The 17,449-nt window shown below is 29.6% G+C and overlaps 1 protein-coding gene across 1 annotated transcript in view; it reads left to right on the forward strand.

The window, feature by feature from the left end:
- The first annotated feature begins 95 nt into the window (after positions 1-95).
- Positions 96-17,449, forward strand: part of LOC111632774 (succinate--CoA ligase [ADP-forming] subunit beta, mitochondrial-like) — a 41,599-nt gene continuing 24,245 nt past the window's right edge. The window contains exons 1-4 of the mRNA XM_023377297.1: positions 96-325; positions 13,258-13,420; positions 14,373-14,472; positions 15,551-15,713. Coding sequence (XP_023233065.1) covers positions 266-325; positions 13,258-13,420; positions 14,373-14,472; positions 15,551-15,713 — 486 coding nt within the window. The 5' untranslated portion in view covers positions 96-265. The remainder of the gene's footprint in view (positions 326-13,257; positions 13,421-14,372; positions 14,473-15,550; positions 15,714-17,449) is intronic.

Raw genomic sequence — 17,449 nt, forward strand, 5'->3', positions numbered from 1 at the left:
ATTAATAAATAATAATAATTTGATTATATTTTTTCACCGGGAAAATATTTTACGGTTTTATTTTTTAAAGTTTTTATTATAAATATGGCGCCATCTAGCGTTTGTATAATGTATAAATTCTCAAGGTTGATGTTTGATGTCCCTCTGACCCTATAGTTTTTACTTTCTGTTGTGGTGTTTATTTTTTAGTTTGGAAGCGTGTTTTTAAGATTCATACTGGACGACGTCTCCTAATAGCTCGATTAGAACATAGAAACTATTCAATATGTCTCGTCTACTGAGAAGAATTCTTGATTTTGGAAGTCATACTGGATTCAAATCAAAGGTATGTGTGTATTTACTGTGTTATTATTTAATTCATTCAGAATTGAAAGTAAAATATGATATAGTTTACATTACATTTATCTTTTAATTGCGTAAATTGGTAATTCTGATGATAAGAAACAGAAAAGTTTAAAAATTTATCAGAAACAGTCAAAATCTTAATGAAAAGTAAACTTCCTTATGAAGTGACCTTGTTTGCCTGCAAAAGCTTTATATATAAAATCATAAAGAAGTACTTATTAAACCCATTTGTAATTCTTGTATGGTTTCTTCATTCGCTTTCTATAAATTACTCAAAACATTACATTTAAAATTTGTCATTTTGTTGAAAAGTAATTGTATTGCATTAATTTGTTTGTAAATACATGCAGGTTGTGAATCATAGATTATATAGTCTCATGTTTGTTGTGGGGACCTAATTTTTGCACCTGATGAAAATGGGTAAGATTGGCTATATAACTACAAAGGTTATCTTATGTAAGAGTTTATCACTCTGAATGACCAATCTAACACATTTAAAAAATTTTTTAAATGTGTTAGATTGGTCATCTGGTGTGATAAACTCTTTCATAAGATAACCTTTGTAAATATAAATCAAATACAATGGGTGATGGTTAACGAACATAATCTGTTCCAAGACTTTCTTTGCTATCCGAATTGTTTGTTAACCGATTATTGATTTACCATAGGTTTTAATGGGAATTTAATTAATTTGTTCTGGAGATCCCCAGAAATAAAAAATATATACTTTTTTACTACGTTTATTTATATATATATATATATATATATGTAAATGGACGTGTGTGTCCCTATATTTCACTTTTCAGCCAAAAACTACACATCGCACATGAGTGGTGTTTGTATATGGTAGTAGCCCCAAGTCTCCATTCGTGCACTATGGTGGTTGCGTCTCGATAGCTATAAGAGTGCGGAGACATGGGGTTGAAAGTGGTTTTCTATTTCGAATTTTATGTTCGAATTTATTCGAATTTAATTCGAACATAAAATTCGAATATTGGTTCGATTATAGAACGATTGTAAACGTTCCAGAAACTTGATCAAATTGAAAATACAGTAGTTCGTTTGACTGGACGTAAAAATTCTCTAATTAGTCTGGAAACGGGGGACCTAATTCTTGCATTCTGTGAAAACGGGTAAGATTGGCTATAATGTAATTATCTTAATCTTCACTATCGTTACTTTTTGCCCACAAATAAAAACCCAGCGAAGCGGGTCCTTGCAGCTAGATTCTAGATTACTTAGAAAAACAGTCTTTTATATATATAAAAAACAACTATATTAGATACAAATGTACAAACAAATAAAAACCCAGCGAAGCAGGTCCTTGCAGCTAGTGTAATAATAAAAATGCATACATACACAGTCTTGCGTTTTTATTAGTTATGTTTTTTCCGTTTGAAAGGGTTAAAGAATCTGTCTAATGTCGATTGCTTTTCTCTCTTCTTTGGGATTTTTTGTAAGTAATTAATAGCATTGCAATTGTAGAAATCCCCAAGCCTCAACCTGGTTTGGATGTCATTCTAAGACCGTTGTTCTGACATCCTCCCACTTCTTCAAAGGATCTTTAATAATAGATATCAGCATTAATCCTCTTTTTCAGAAGAAAACATATCTCGCCATGTTTCTTGGTGTTCATTCAAGAGTTATTGCCGTTCTTTTGTCATCAGATCAGTTTCAGGTTCCATTATGAACTCTTTGATGTTCTTTATTTCTGAGATGTGATTTTTGTTACTCCTTTAGCTGCTTGAGTCTTTTTGATTATACAATATTTTTCTTAACTAAGATTGAACTATGGCCTACTATAGACCAGTTCACACCATACTGCCCAGCAACATTAGGCATTTTCTGCCCACTCTCTACCTTTGTTATTATACTCTCACCTTTTGAAAAGAAAGACAGACTCAAAACTTAATGAGTGCCTACCCAACAGTCTCGCGAATACATAAAAAGAATTGTTTTGTCAGAAAAATAAAAGACTGGAATTACAAGGGAGAGTTTCAAAGTTCGGAGGAATACTATCTAATCAGTATATATCAGCTTGAGCGTTGATGTCAACATCTCCCACACTCTGAAATGTTTCGAATTGTTGCCCGAAGACAACGGAAGACCAATCGGTATTCGTTATTTTATATCACTTCTTTTTGTGTTTGTTCTGTAGGGTATTCGTTATCTGAACATAAAAATCTTTCGCGAAAGTGTTCATTATCTGATCTGTTCGTTAACCGATCACCCACTGTACTATAATATAATATAATATAGTAGAAGGGATAGAAGTATGAAATAATCTAATAATTTTAACCTTTGCTGCTGTTATTTTTTGCCTTAGCCACTAGCCGGGCTCATCTGCTAGTTTTTAAATAATTAGTAAATCAAACATCTTATGTAAATCAAACATGTTATTACTGATTATTACTGAGCATACCAATTTGAAATGTAACATTGACCTGATGCAGATCTCCTTTAAGATTGAAAATGTTTGTCAAGTTTTACATTAAATTTCGTTACTGGATGCTTTAAAGGTTTTGTTGATTGTGTTTTGTAATTTGTTCTAGTTATTGAGAGGAAGGTAATGTATTATTTGAATAAAAACATTGATGGAAATAACTATGTTAATTTAGTTTTATGTATTTTTATGAAAATGTTTGCTTTCAGATTATTATCAGATATTTAATTAGCTGCTTTCTCTGCCAGATTGTTTGTTTGCTTTAACTTATAAATGTGCAATTTTTAAACTGGAATGGATATATTCTAGTTTGTTTAATAAAAGTGTACCATACATAAGTATGGGATCGTCCATTAATTATGTGTACAGTTTTAAGTCATTTTTGATCTTTTAATATTTCTTTCCAGTTGTACTTTTGACAAATCCCCTCTCTTTTAGTTGTTTTTTTAGTGTTAGGGAATTCATGAACTATTGTACATAAAATTAAAGGGGAGGGGGATCAAAAGTGGCTCAAAAACTATATGCATAATTAATGGATGGCCTTCATACTTTTTGTACACTTTTATTAAACATTAGAATATATCTATTCCAGTCTAAAATCTCATATTTTATAAATTAAAGCAAATAATTCAGCTGAAATACTGACAATTGAGACAGCAGCTAAAAAGCAGTGTCTGATAAAAATCTGAAAGCAAATATTTTTATAAAAATACATAAAACTGAATTAGTTATTTCAATTACATTCTGCAAATATTTTGTAATTGATAATTTACTCACAATACTACTAAGTAGGCTTATAAGAACAAATTTTATGCCACTATTATCAGTAAAAAAAGGTCCATGCAGATAGTGTCTCAACCTTTTCCTCCATATCATGTATAATGATATACTTTCTGTGAACCCCTTCCCTTTTAAACTGTACATGTAATTAATGAATGGCCTCTATGAGAGTTTTGATGATATAAATCTGATTTGTTTTTTGAGAGATGACTCATAAATCTCTAATTCCTCTATGGAGTTTCAGTAGACAAATGTTTATTAGTATGACAAGCTAAACAGTCAATAGCATAAGTGATGTGCTGTGCTGTGTGGAGTTGTCATTCTCTTATTATAGATTCTATTAAATGGAGCAATAATCCATATCCCTGTTGAGTATAAGTTTAAAGAGTAAAAAAAATCCTGGCTAGAGTTTCAAGTTAATAAGTTTGACACTATTTTCTCAAATTTTTCTGTAGCCATAAGTTTCCTGTTATCAAGCCATTTCTCAAGAATTTGCTCACAGAATGATTACAAAACTGTATATAGTTTACGGCATTTTTAAGTGCATTGTCAAGGTGTTCCCTTGTGTCCCAATCAGAATGCTGGTAACATACTGTATCAGTAAAAGATTCTGACACAAACTTGTACTTTAATGGTGTGATAATATGTTCAGTGTGGACCCATGGCATTTAAACAGATTGTCTAAAAAGAAACCAAACTTTTGCTCTAGAAAGTAAAAACTATAATAAATATTTTTATAAATTTTTTAATTTGAAACTAGCAGACCCCGCCACGCATTGTTGTGGCTCAAAATGTATCTATTTTTAACACTATTTTTATCTATTTTTATTAATAAATTTATAACACTTCCCCCATGGGTGGGAATTTTTCGAAAAATTTCTTCTTAGTGTACATTCTCTTGACGTACCCTATTAAAACGCAATCAAAAATGCAAAAATCCACATCTAAAATAGTATCATAGAAGCCAAGTTCTTCACAGTAAGCCTTAAACCTAACCATCTCCCTTCAGTGGGGTTGAATTTCGACATGTATATTATATAAAAACACGTGCTTATTCGAATGCAGTGTTGTGTCAAAATTTTAAAGGAATCGGTAGGAACAAACGAACATTACATTTTTATTTATATAAATAGATAGAAGATGATCTGCTTTAGTTCATTTTCACAGAAAAGCATAATGCCTCACAGAAAAGCAAACTTAGGGCGTTGTACTCGTAGCATCATCTGTTGGACATAAAAGCCTTAACCTAGATTATATCTTTTAATTTAATTTATATGAATGTTTAACGGAATAATATACAGCCTATGTCCACCCTGAAGTTCCATTCTAAATATTGGTGAAAGAATTTTTGGAATCGGTTGAGTAGTTTCGGAGATTATCTGCTGCATACAAACTTACTTACATACAAACATTACCTCTTTATAATATTAGTATAGATAAACTATCTGAGCAATACAACATTCTGAACAAGTAATGAGCATTTCAAGAGACTTTTTCAGCTCCTGTTTTAGCACCTGATTCAATACAGTACTGCAGTCACAGCAGCCTCAATCTCAGGAATGCACTTGTAATGAATCCCTTTCGTTGGAATTTTAAATTTTGGGAACAAAAAATAGCCACAGGGAGTCAGATTGGGAGAATGGGACCAAGGATTACAATTCCTTTTTAAACCAAAAATTGATGAATGGCAGTACTCTTGTGTGAGGGTGTGTTGTTGTGCAGCAGTGTCCATCTTCCTTGAGTGTGATACTCCAACTGTACATATAAAATTTGGTTCCAAAGATGTTCCAAAATATCAAAATAATATTTCCCAGTAATATACTGGCCATTTGGGACAAATTCCTTATCCACAATACTTTTGGAGTCATAAAAGCAGATGAGCATGGTTTTGATCTACGATTTTTGGAAGCAAAGTTTTTGGTTTGGGCTTGTCTGATGATTTCCATATAGAACTCTAGCATTTCATCAATGGATTGTACTGTTAGCACCAAGTCTCGTCACCCATGACAATGTTTTTAAGAAAATTTGTGTTGTGGCAAGATGTTTTTTTTGGTGATGTCCTGAGCATGATGAATGCACATCTGTTTTAGTCCCCCAGTGAGTGAGCTCAGAAAAAGCAAGAACAGATCTTACATTTGTTCAAATAATCATGTAAAATTATGTGGACAATTTCAACTCACCTGCCAATATTCTATAGGTCACATTCTGATCCTTACCTAATATTTAATGCACTTTTTCAGTGTTATTGTCTGTAATTGACATTTCAGATGACCACTTTTTGTATCATTTTCAATTGACTTGTAGCCATCTTTGATTTGATTAAACCAAATGTAAAATTGTATATAGGCTAGGCAATTATCCCCATATACTTGTTTTAGTAACTTAAATGTTTCAGTAAAGTTTTCTTTAGTTTCACACAGAACTTAATGTTGGCACATTGCTCCTTGCAATTTTCTGATGAGGGTCACAAAATAACCCTTACATTTCATGCCACACAAAGAATTATGTAAGCATTGAGTTTATGATCATATTTTTTTTGTTTTACCATTTGCTCTTTTTTGATGCCTGATGGCAAATATGTGTGTTTAATTTGCACTTTCTGGAATAATGGTCTTTGAGGAAGAACAACAATGACTTTGTGTTCAATAAAGAGAATTAAATCATTCTCTCCCAAAACCTAAGGTCTGGTGTTGGAAAAAATTTACTTCACTAATGTTTACGGGTTCCTTCAGAGTCCTGCTTCAGATGAATGTTGCTCTTTCTTTGACAGAACACCAATTTAAAATAAAAATTTGAATGTTCAAAAATATCAAATCATTATATTGTATTGAAATATCCATTGCAATTAGAATGGATTTAAAAATGGGAGGCATTGGATCATTTGCCTAAGCATTATGCAAAATGGGATAAAATGCCATGTGTGAGTATGGGCATGTGCCATAGGCCCTACAAAAACTAAATATTATAATGCTGGTTCTTATTAATTACAAGGAGGAACTTTCTTTGTCAGAAACTTGGCAGGCCCTTTATGAACTGGCTTTATAATAATTAGTTATTATAGGGCCTATGGTGCATGCCTGTACTCACACGTGGCATTTTATTCCATTTTGCATAATGTTCAGGCAGATGATACAATGCCTCCCTGTTTTTAAATCTGTTCCAATTGCAATGACTATTTCGATACTATATGATGATTGATATTTTTTAGCATTGTAATTTTTATTTTAAATTGGTGTTTCATCAAAGAACACGAGTTTAAAATAAAAATTCCAATGTTTGAAAATATCAAATTATCATATATCGAAATATTCATTGCAATTGGAACAGATTAATCTAAAAACATCTATAGGTGTTGTAACAAGACCTACAGATGTTTTTAGATGAAGTGAATGACAACCTATATGGACTCAAACCAAGTCTGCAACAAGAAAGCAACTTTTCAGTGCACCTCTTGGATATTATGTTCTCCTTCAGGGAAGGTTTTATTAGCACTAATATGTTTAGAAACCCGTTACACACTTTTCATTCCCAGCATTTTACATAACCTATAACATTTTAAAGTAACCTTGGTTAGGTCTTTAATTAGAAGAGCAAACATTCATTGTTCCAATGTGATGGATAGGATAAAAAATTTACAACATATTAAGAGCCTTGCACAAGAACAAGGGTACCCTGGAAGACAACAGAAAGTTTAATTAAGAAACATTCATAATAACAATCCCACTAAGTAGAGTTAAAATTGTTTAAACAAACAAAATTATAAATGATTACCAAAGCTTCAAAAATCTTCACAAAGAGATAGTTAAGTCTATGGAACAGGTGTCCTATAAAAGAAATCCTACTGTCTTGCTCCTGAGGAATGACAAAGAACAACAGCAGTACCCAATGTGTTTACTGGGTGTATACTACCTATCTGTTCTGGACTGAAGATTCAATAGGGAGATGGAATATATAGGAGCCATTGCTTGCTTCCTCAGCTCTAGACCCTTCACACCACTAGTTGCTGATGCTTTACAACAATCAGAAGTGAAAATAAAGGAGGCCAAGCTCATCATTGATACACACTAGGGTTTCTCATTTCCCAGTCTTTTGCTTATCCTGGGATTCTGGGATAAAAGTGAACTGTTTCCTGGGATTCCGGGAAATCCCGGGATAGAATTAATTATTTTTAAGGTATACAAAATATCTTGAAATCAAATGATATAATTATTTTCCATTTTTTAAAGTAATTTTAAAGTTCTGTAACCTCCAAAATCATATTAATAATGCTGTGTAAGGTCTATAGGCCTATAATAAAAATTACCTTTAAATAACGTAGAAATTTTCACAAATAGAAAAAAATTAATTAAAGTTTGCTGGAAACTGCATACAACAACAACAAAAAAAATGTTTTGAATTGAGTTAAAAATTAAAAAAATGAACTTCTAATTTAGAAGGTAATTTTCGTTTTTTAAATAAAATATAATACAAAATATTGCAAACTTTTATAAGATTTTAAAAAGCAAAGATGGTCAATACGCCGATCACTCAATCGGCTTCTTATTTTAGTAATGAAAAGTCCTGCTACCAAGAATGCCCTTTCCGATTCAATTGATGTAAGTGGAATCGTGTTTAATGCATTTAAGAGAAGACAGATGTTATCTGTTTTTTCACCTGTATCCTGAAAGATTTCTAGTTCGTTTTCAAGATTGTAGTACATACTTCTTTTGCTCTCTAGTATTCTTGATTTGTCTACCTTGGCTGCTTTAATAGCGGCATCAAGCTTATAGCTCGATAATTTGGCAATTCATTTGGCTTTAATAATCAGGTTTATGAAGAAAAACTTCATACTTGCAGACTTTGTACTCATTTCTATCCTTGCCCAATTTGAACAACCTGGCGTTACACATTTATTGAAGCTACTGGGCATGGTTAAAAATTAAGACAGCATAAGCACAATTATTCCAGATATTACAGGTTCTGACAAGTAAAGAATTTTCATAGTCGTGCCACAAATAAGCTATATATTGATTATTGACCATTTGTGACAAGCCATAACTAGCAAAAATTTAAAAAAAAACTAATAGGTAAGTTTAAAATTAATAAATACAAATGTATTCTGACAGTGAATGAGTTAATTATGCTTTCTATTTGTAAAATTCCTTAACCTTAACACAAAATAAGAAAAAAAGTGAATTTTTAAGAAATTTAGGGGATTTCTCAGGTTAAAAGAACAACCGGAATCCCGTTTGAGAAACCCTAATACACACTATTTGTCTCCTGAAACCAATAGAGGAATTAGATATATAAGTTGTCTTTTAGGAGATTTTCAACAGTATTCATTCTATAACATTCTAAAGTCCAAACATAACTCAAATTTGAACTAATGTTTTACAGTTTGTTTCATTCTGTTAAGAATTTTGTTTTTCTTTTGAAGCTGGAAAAAGTCATTAAATTTATGGCCAGAAATGTTCACTATAGGTAAACTTAATTATTGCTGGACTTAAAGGTTTAATTAAACAATTAAGGATTTTAAGAATACCATTACTGTCTGTTTTTACGATTATTTTTAAGGATACAAAATTAAAAAGAGAAAATATACTTGGGATAAGATGTCATTTAATGAAAATATAACAAATATTTTAAATGCAACGAATGCAAAGTTCCTAATATTACAGCATAGTAAAATGCCTTGCAAAAGGTTTTCAAAATAGATGATGGAACAAATGATAAAAAAAAAAAGAGCAATGAAAGTAAAATGATTTTTGAACTGTAGATAAAATGTAGAGTAAACATCATTACAAACTAAATAAATTTTTACGGAAAAATATAACAAAATCTTGTAAAAGTGTCAACAGTTAGAACATCTTGAATTTACTTTTAAATTCTGTTTTTTTATATTGTTTGTTTGAAACATATTCCATTAATAATTAAAGGCACAAATCACTTTTAGGCTAATCTGGTTTTAGAATAGCTAATTTAAAAAATAAGACTATTTATAAAGGTAATTAAAAAAATATATGCAAGATGTTTTTTTTGGTGATGTCCTGAGCATGATGAATGCACATCTGTTTTAGTTCCCCAGTGAGTGAGCTCAGAAAAAGCAAGAACAGATCTTACATTTGTTCAAATAATCATGTAAAATCATGTGGACAATTTCAACTCACCTGCCAATATTCTATAGGTCACATTCTGATCCTTACCTAATATTTAATGCACTTTTTCAGTGTTATTGTCTGTAATTGACATTTCAGATGACCACTTTTTGTATCATTTTCAATTGACTTGTAGCCATCTTTGATTTGATTAAACCAAATGTAAAATTGTATATAGGCTAGGCAATTATCCCCATATACTTGTTTTAGTAACTTAAATGTTTCAGTAAAGTTTTCTTTAGTTTCACACAGAACTTAATGTTGGCACATTGCTCCTTGCAATTTTCTGATGAGGGTCACAAAATAACCCTTACATTTCATGCCACACAAAGAATTATGTAAGCATTGAGTTTATGATCATATTTTTTTTGTTTTACCATTTGCTCTTTTTTGATGCCTGATGGCAAATATGTGTGTTTAATTTGCACTTTCTGGAATAATGGTCTTTGAGGAAGAACAACAATGACTTTGTGTTCAATAAAGAGAATTAAATCATTCTCTCCCAAAACCTAAGGTCTGGTGTTGGAAAAAATTTACTTCACTAATGTTTACGGGTTCCTTCAGAGTCCTGCTTCAGATGAATGTTGCTCTTTCTTTGACAGAACACCAATTTAAAATAAAAATTTGAATGTTCAAAAATATCAAATCATTATATTGTATTGAAATATCCATTGCAATTAGAATGGATTTAAAAATGGGAGGCATTGGATCATTTGCCTAAGCATTATGCAAAATGGGATAAAATGCCATGTGTGAGTATGGGCATGTGCCATAGGCCCTACNCATATAATATCTTTTATTTAAATCGAAATGCATTTCAGACTTTTAGTTCCTCTTCAGTCAAAGTCTGAAATGCATTTCGATTTAAATAAAGGATATTATATGAAGTAAGAATTGTCTTCTGTGTCGACCATTAACAAATCTAGTGAAAATTAGATAGAATAGCAATCACTGAAATGATAATGAATTCTACTAGATACAAAGCAAACAACAATAGCAAGATAATTATATATTTTAATAAAATTTCATACAATTAAAAAAAATGTGTAATTTTCAAAATATAAAAGTTTTGAAGTGAGTGAATTAATCAAATATTACTTTTTATTTACACATTAATGTAATTTTGTTTTATAACAGATAGTATAAAAATTTAATTTCCTTTATTAATTAACAAACTCTTATTATATTTATAGATTATATTTATTACAATGTGGCACCTACAGGACTGGAGTAGTGCAAATTATCAAAATGCCAACTTGTCACATGTTTTTATATTTTTGTATAATTTGATAAGCTATGTGCAATCTGAATTTTATAGATATTACTGCACATTTTGTACCAGACATACTACTGTATGCTTTTGATTTGTTTATACATACTTTTTAATCAGTCTAAAAATGATAGTGCATGAATATACTGTAATTATGATTGATTGAAAAACATAATGTCAGGATTATTGGACAATTCTGGAGTTCAGTTACTTTTTAGAGGGTGTACTGGATTATCAGATATTCAATATTATCAGGTGCAGGATTAATGAACTTTTATTGAATATATCTTTGTTATATATTGATTTTTGTAATATGATTTAAACAAAAAGTAGCAATTGTCATGGTGCACTTCTGGGGACATGAAAACCTTGTATTCAAAATCATTCAACCATACCATGCACCAATTTCTTTATTTGTTAATTAAATAAAAGAAATTTGAATAATTTTGTGATCAGAAACATTATTTTTGGTATAAATAATATAGATAGATGTGGGCTATAAGTGTATTAATCCAAAATATTTGTATTGTAAATATTATGGAGATTTGCATTTTTCTTAAACAAAATGAAGAAAATGAAAAAATACTAACTTGCTTTATATTCAGAGTATAAAGATGATATTTATATTTACTTATGATGAAATTTAGAAAATAAAATGTTTTACAAGGTATTATTATTATAATTTTTAAATTAATAACAAGGTTTAATTTTAAAAAATACAAGTATTTTTTCATTTTATAGATAAAATACATCTTTAGCCTATTTAAATATTATCTTAAAAATAGAGACCCTTCTGCTGCATTACATCTCTGGCTCTGCAAATGCCAATTGTGGAATGGATCTTAAGTTCATTCCACAATTTGGTCATAATTTCCTGTTAGTCTTATAATGTTGCCCTTTTAATGCTTACTTGAGGCATGAAAAAAGAAAGAATTTGCCTGTGACAAATCTGGGGATAAGGGGCTGAGGAACAAGAGGTAATGAATTTCATACTAAACATCCTGTAATGGCCTGGTTGTGTGTAATCTTGCATTGTCACATTGTAAATGCCAAGTTTTTTTCTTACACAAATCCAGTTGTCTTTTTTTTTTTTTCTTATCATACTTGCTTTCTTAGATGTTGCAAAACAACAAGTATTGAAATTTTTTCCAAATGGCACATACTCATAGCACTAATCTATGGTAATTGAAATATATAATAATTATAAATTTTACATTTGAATTATCATGCATGCTTTTTTTTGGTCAGGGATTTGTTTATTTACTGGAATTTCCTTTAGTTTAGTGTATGCTGTATCTTTCTATATGTTATACATGTTCTAATAATTGCATTGATTACTACTGTTCTTATAATGATTTGAAGTTAATATCAACAGGAACTATAATTTAAATGTTTTTTATTCAAATATTATTTTGGCTATTATGAATTTGTTAAAAATTTTATGATGGTATATTTAGTACATTGTGTAATATGGAAGTAGGGTGACCCAGCTTTTCTGAATATCATAAACTGACACAATTTGGAACAATTTGTGCTAGTTTTTACATTAGCTAAGAGCTAATTATTTTACAATATTACATTTCTTCAGAAATATTTGACTTCTTCACAAATAAATTAGGAAGGAATAAAATTTGCTTATACTGTACTTTTAGAAGTCACATAAATTTAAGAAAAATTTGTTCCTTTCTAACTTAAAATACAGTATAAAGATAGTTGAGAAAATTATGTTACTTGATCATGAAACCATATTAAAGAATGCTAAATAAAATAATAAATGCATGATATGATAAATATCCAACATTGTACTATTTATCAGACATTAAGTGTGAATACTGTTCCAGCATATATATTGAAAATGTATGAACTGATGAATCATGTTTGACAATCAAGCATTATCTTTGCACCCAGGGTATTTATTTTGTTAGTGAAAATAACATTGGTGCCATTTTTATCTGATGTAATTCTACATTGATAAAAATACTTTTTATATTTTATGTTTTTTGCAATCTTAAATTTAATGGTAAAGTTAATTTATTAAATATGATATTTGTTATCAAAATAATTGTTATGTACATTTTGTTTAACACTAAAAAATGTATTTCACTTACTTTTCATTAATGTTTTACTAATAAAAATTTGAGTTTTAGATTTAACCAGTTTGGAATTTTTAAATAGTTGAAAGTAATAATATTTTATTAAAATAAAAATTTAATTATTTTCTATAAGTAAATAAATTTTTAAAATATATATTTTTTAGTATATTAATAAGGTTTTACAATTTTCAGATAAAATGGTCAGCATCATCATTAGATGGTTATCAACAACAACGTAACTTGAATCTTCACGAATATCTTAGTATGGATTTATTAAAAAATGAAGGCGTTAAAGTACCAAATTTTGGTGTTGCTTCAAATTCAACAGAAGCAGAACAAATAGCACAAAAGTTAGGTAATATTTGTTAATAGATTGAAAGTCTATAAGATATAATAATAATTGATTTAAAGCACTTTTTAAATTATAATAAAATGATTTTTTGTATAAAGATTTTTCAAATTAAGTGAAATTAATATTTTTTTTTATATAATTTTGCTAATGTAAATTATCAGTGTAAAATTAAATTATTCATATTGTACTCTAAAAAATGAATTTTATTTGTTTTTCAAAATGATATTTGTTGTATAAAAAATGATGTTGTGATGATGGTGGTGTAAAATGTTCCCATTTACACGGTCTAAAAGAACACAGTACACACTTTTTTGTAACAATAACAATACAATGACACTTTAATGTCTCCAAATCTACGAGTGACTCTCTGGCACTCCACAATCGAGCAACACTCCAGCACCTGACAATTATTGGTAATTACAACACTGGTTCCTGACCAGCCACACAGCTACCCACTCTGGTTAGCTCCCGGTCAGTACTGCGGTCAGCACTCCCCTCAGTACTGCCTCCACACACAACACTCACTCAACACACCCACACCCAAAGGAAAGCACACAAATTTTCCCTCTCTCACAATTTCTCCCTCTCTAGCCAGGACAATCTTCCCCACATTCTTGGGGATAATATTACCTCACCCACCTGACACGTGTGACAAAGCTGTGGACTGTCCATCAACACTTGCTGACATCTACACACCTGACACATGTCTGACACATGTTACAATTGAACTTAACAACATTCAATATTTTAATCAAAATATAAAAGAATTTTTATAGAATTTTAAGAATTTTTTTATATAAAAGAATTTTTATATTTTGATTAAAATATCAGTAAAAAATGATGTGTGATCTGATTTTAATTTTAATTTTGTTGATAATTTTAAAGTCAATATCATTTTTACCTGTATTTAAAAAGCTAAAATAGATGTTGTATTTGATTTTATATTACATTATAGGAGGAAAAGATTTTATTTTAAAAGCACAAGTATTGGCAGGAGGGCGTGGAAAGGGACATTTTGACAATGGACTAAAAGGTGGTGTTCAAAAAGTTTTTTCGTAAGTTCATCTTTCTGTTAACATTTTAGATATTTATAATCTTTCTAAAATAGATGAAAATCTAAAAATTAACTCTTATTTTAATTGAATATGTTGTAATTTTTTTTAATATCAACATATTTTGCACTAATTGATGTTTACCTTTTTTCCCATGTCTTTAAAATAAAATATTCATCAAAAGAAGACTTTTCTTTTAGCAAAAAATTCTAAGAAATCAAATATGCTGCTTAAGGAAAATGACTACAAATATTGTTCATCATTTTATTTACAGATTATAAAAACAATGAACTAAAAACAAATTAAAACTATATATTTTTAATTTTGAAATAACATTTATACACTTCATTATGTTCCAATATTTTTATTAGATATTTTATTTTGGATAGTGAACATCATTAAATCCTAAAGCCAAATGATTGCTAATTTGGCACTAGAGGTAGGTGTTAAGTGCCATCTCTTGCAAAAGTTAATTAATATTTTAACAATTAATTTAGAAGGTTCTGGAAGAAGCTTTCCACTGTTTTAAACCAATATTTCTACTAAATTTAATAGAAATCTACTAAATTAACATATTGATTACCAGCAATAGCAGTTTATTTGATGTTTTGATCAATAGTCCAACTTGTGTTTTGCTGTGTCATTAACAGTGGATTTCATTCATTAACAGTCATTAACAGGGCTGTCAAATTGTTTGTGCACTCAATTGTTTTCATTATACCACATTTTTATGTGACATAAAATGTATGAATTTCCAATAATCTGGCAATTTTTTTAATTCAACACTGACCAGTTCCATATGTGTTGGATTAGTAAGATTGTACTGTATATTGAAAAACTACAATTGGTTAGTTTTGATCCTGTTTTTATCATTTGAAATCTAAAAATATTTTAAGTTTAAAAAATTTTCTATTCTTAATATATGTTATAAATTAATTCTAAATTTAATTTTAATTTTTATGTAGAATAATAGAATTCTTTATTAAAGTATCTTTGGAATGATTAAAAGTTTCATATGTAATTACAAAGTGATTAGAATAAATTGATATACTGTATATAAACTACCACTTTCTTTTTGTAGACCAAAAGAAGCTAGTGAAATGGCATCTAGAATGATAGGTGGAATGCTAATAACAAAACAGACAGGTTCTAAAGGACAGCTTTGTGAAAAAGTTATGATAACTGAAAGGCTTTATCCAAGAAGAGAATTTTATTTTGCAATTGCTTTGGAACGTGAATATGGGGTAAACATTTAAAAAATTTTCAAAACAATTTCAGAATTTGCAATAATTAACTATATATTACTTATAATTATTTAGTATTTAACTATTCTTATGTAAAAAAGTTAAATGCTTTTTAATGAAAATTTTTAACATAAGAGAAAATTGTATCTCTTATCATACTTAGTCAAGAACTAATGTTAAATAAAATAGTCAATGAATAATTAAAAATTTTATCCAGAATCCCTATGATAAAAATGATAAATACTTATATTTGAATTATGGTATTTTATGTAGGAATGATAGTTTGCATATATATACAGTAAGGCCCCACTTAACGTGGGGGACACGTTCCTAGATGACAAAGTGCTAAACGAAACAGTGTTAAATGAGGTAATTTTAACATAGAGTAAATAGGGAAAGGGGAACATGCAACCAAAAATAAGCAAATTTTACTATAATATTAAGTTATTTTTATATTAATTTGCATAATATATGTCAAATAACACAAACATATGTACACAGAAATGTAAAGTTCATTTTTTGTGATGAAGATCCTGGCTCTTCTGAAATTCTTGTTTTTGCCATAAAGTCATGTAGTTTCATTTGTCACTTTTTTCTTTCCTGAAGCAAATGTTGGTAGCAGAAGATTGCATCCAAATTGCCTCATTTAGCTTTTGCACTCCTTTCAAAATCTGGATCATTTGCTACAATTTGAACAACAATTTCAGTTATAGTTACCAAACTTTTACTAAAGAAATCTGTAGAGAAATTTTTTGGGTTCTTTGTTTTCAGAATCTGTTTTACAGTTCTACATAAATTCCTTGTTCTGCCAATTCTTGAAGGTTGTCATTGGTAAGGCTCTCACCAGAAATGCGCAGTAACTTCTCAATATCTTGCTCATCTACATCTCCTAGTCCTGCTGTATCGATTAGGTTGACAGTTTGGTTAACCTAACGATACAGCAAAAGGCTCTTCTTGTTGAGAATACTTGGATACTTTCAGCATTAACTTCTTCCACACGTAATTCATGCATTTATGTTATTCTTACCAAGCAAAGTCAATATTGTCTATGGCATCCATGATGTTATATTTTTTCCAAAATTACACCAAACAAACATAGATTTAAGGAAAGTACAGTGCTACAATGAATTGCCACCTTTTGCTGATTGGTTTGTGTTTGGGAACAATCAATGAAATGACATGATAATTTGAATCAGCCTAAATTTTGAGCTTTTTTCAGGCTTTGAACAGACCACGTTATATCAGGGCAGCATTAAGTGGGGTATGTGTAATATATATAATGTTATTTATATATATGTATGTTTTTATATAATGTAAATAGTCAGGATAGAATAGGATGAGAAACCAGCTAAGTCATCCTATTACACAGGTCAACAGTGGTTTTGGTGCCCAGGTATTTTGAGCTGATTTCATATGAATTTGATGTCCTGAATTCAAAAATTCCGTATAAAAATTCCGTGTTTAGTTTTTTCACTTGATCCATGGATTTAACTTAAGATATTGAAACATATATTTTGCTAAAGTGCTATATCTTAAAAATTAGAGCTCCTAGGCAAAAACTAATGCCATATTTGAATTCAGGACATCAAACTCATATGAAATCAGTTCAAAATACCTGGGCACCAAAACCACTGTTGACCTGTGTAATACAAGACGTTNATTGATGTACAGTAGAATCTTGTTTTAATGGATTGTGGAACAATGGATTTTTTCTCAGGTTTCACCAAATCAATATA

This window comes from Centruroides sculpturatus, unplaced genomic scaffold, assembly GCF_000671375.1.
Source record: "Centruroides sculpturatus isolate CEXI.00-Female unplaced genomic scaffold, Cexi_2.0 scaffold119, whole genome shotgun sequence".
NCBI classification, from domain to species: domain Eukaryota; kingdom Metazoa; phylum Arthropoda; class Arachnida; order Scorpiones; family Buthidae; genus Centruroides; species Centruroides sculpturatus.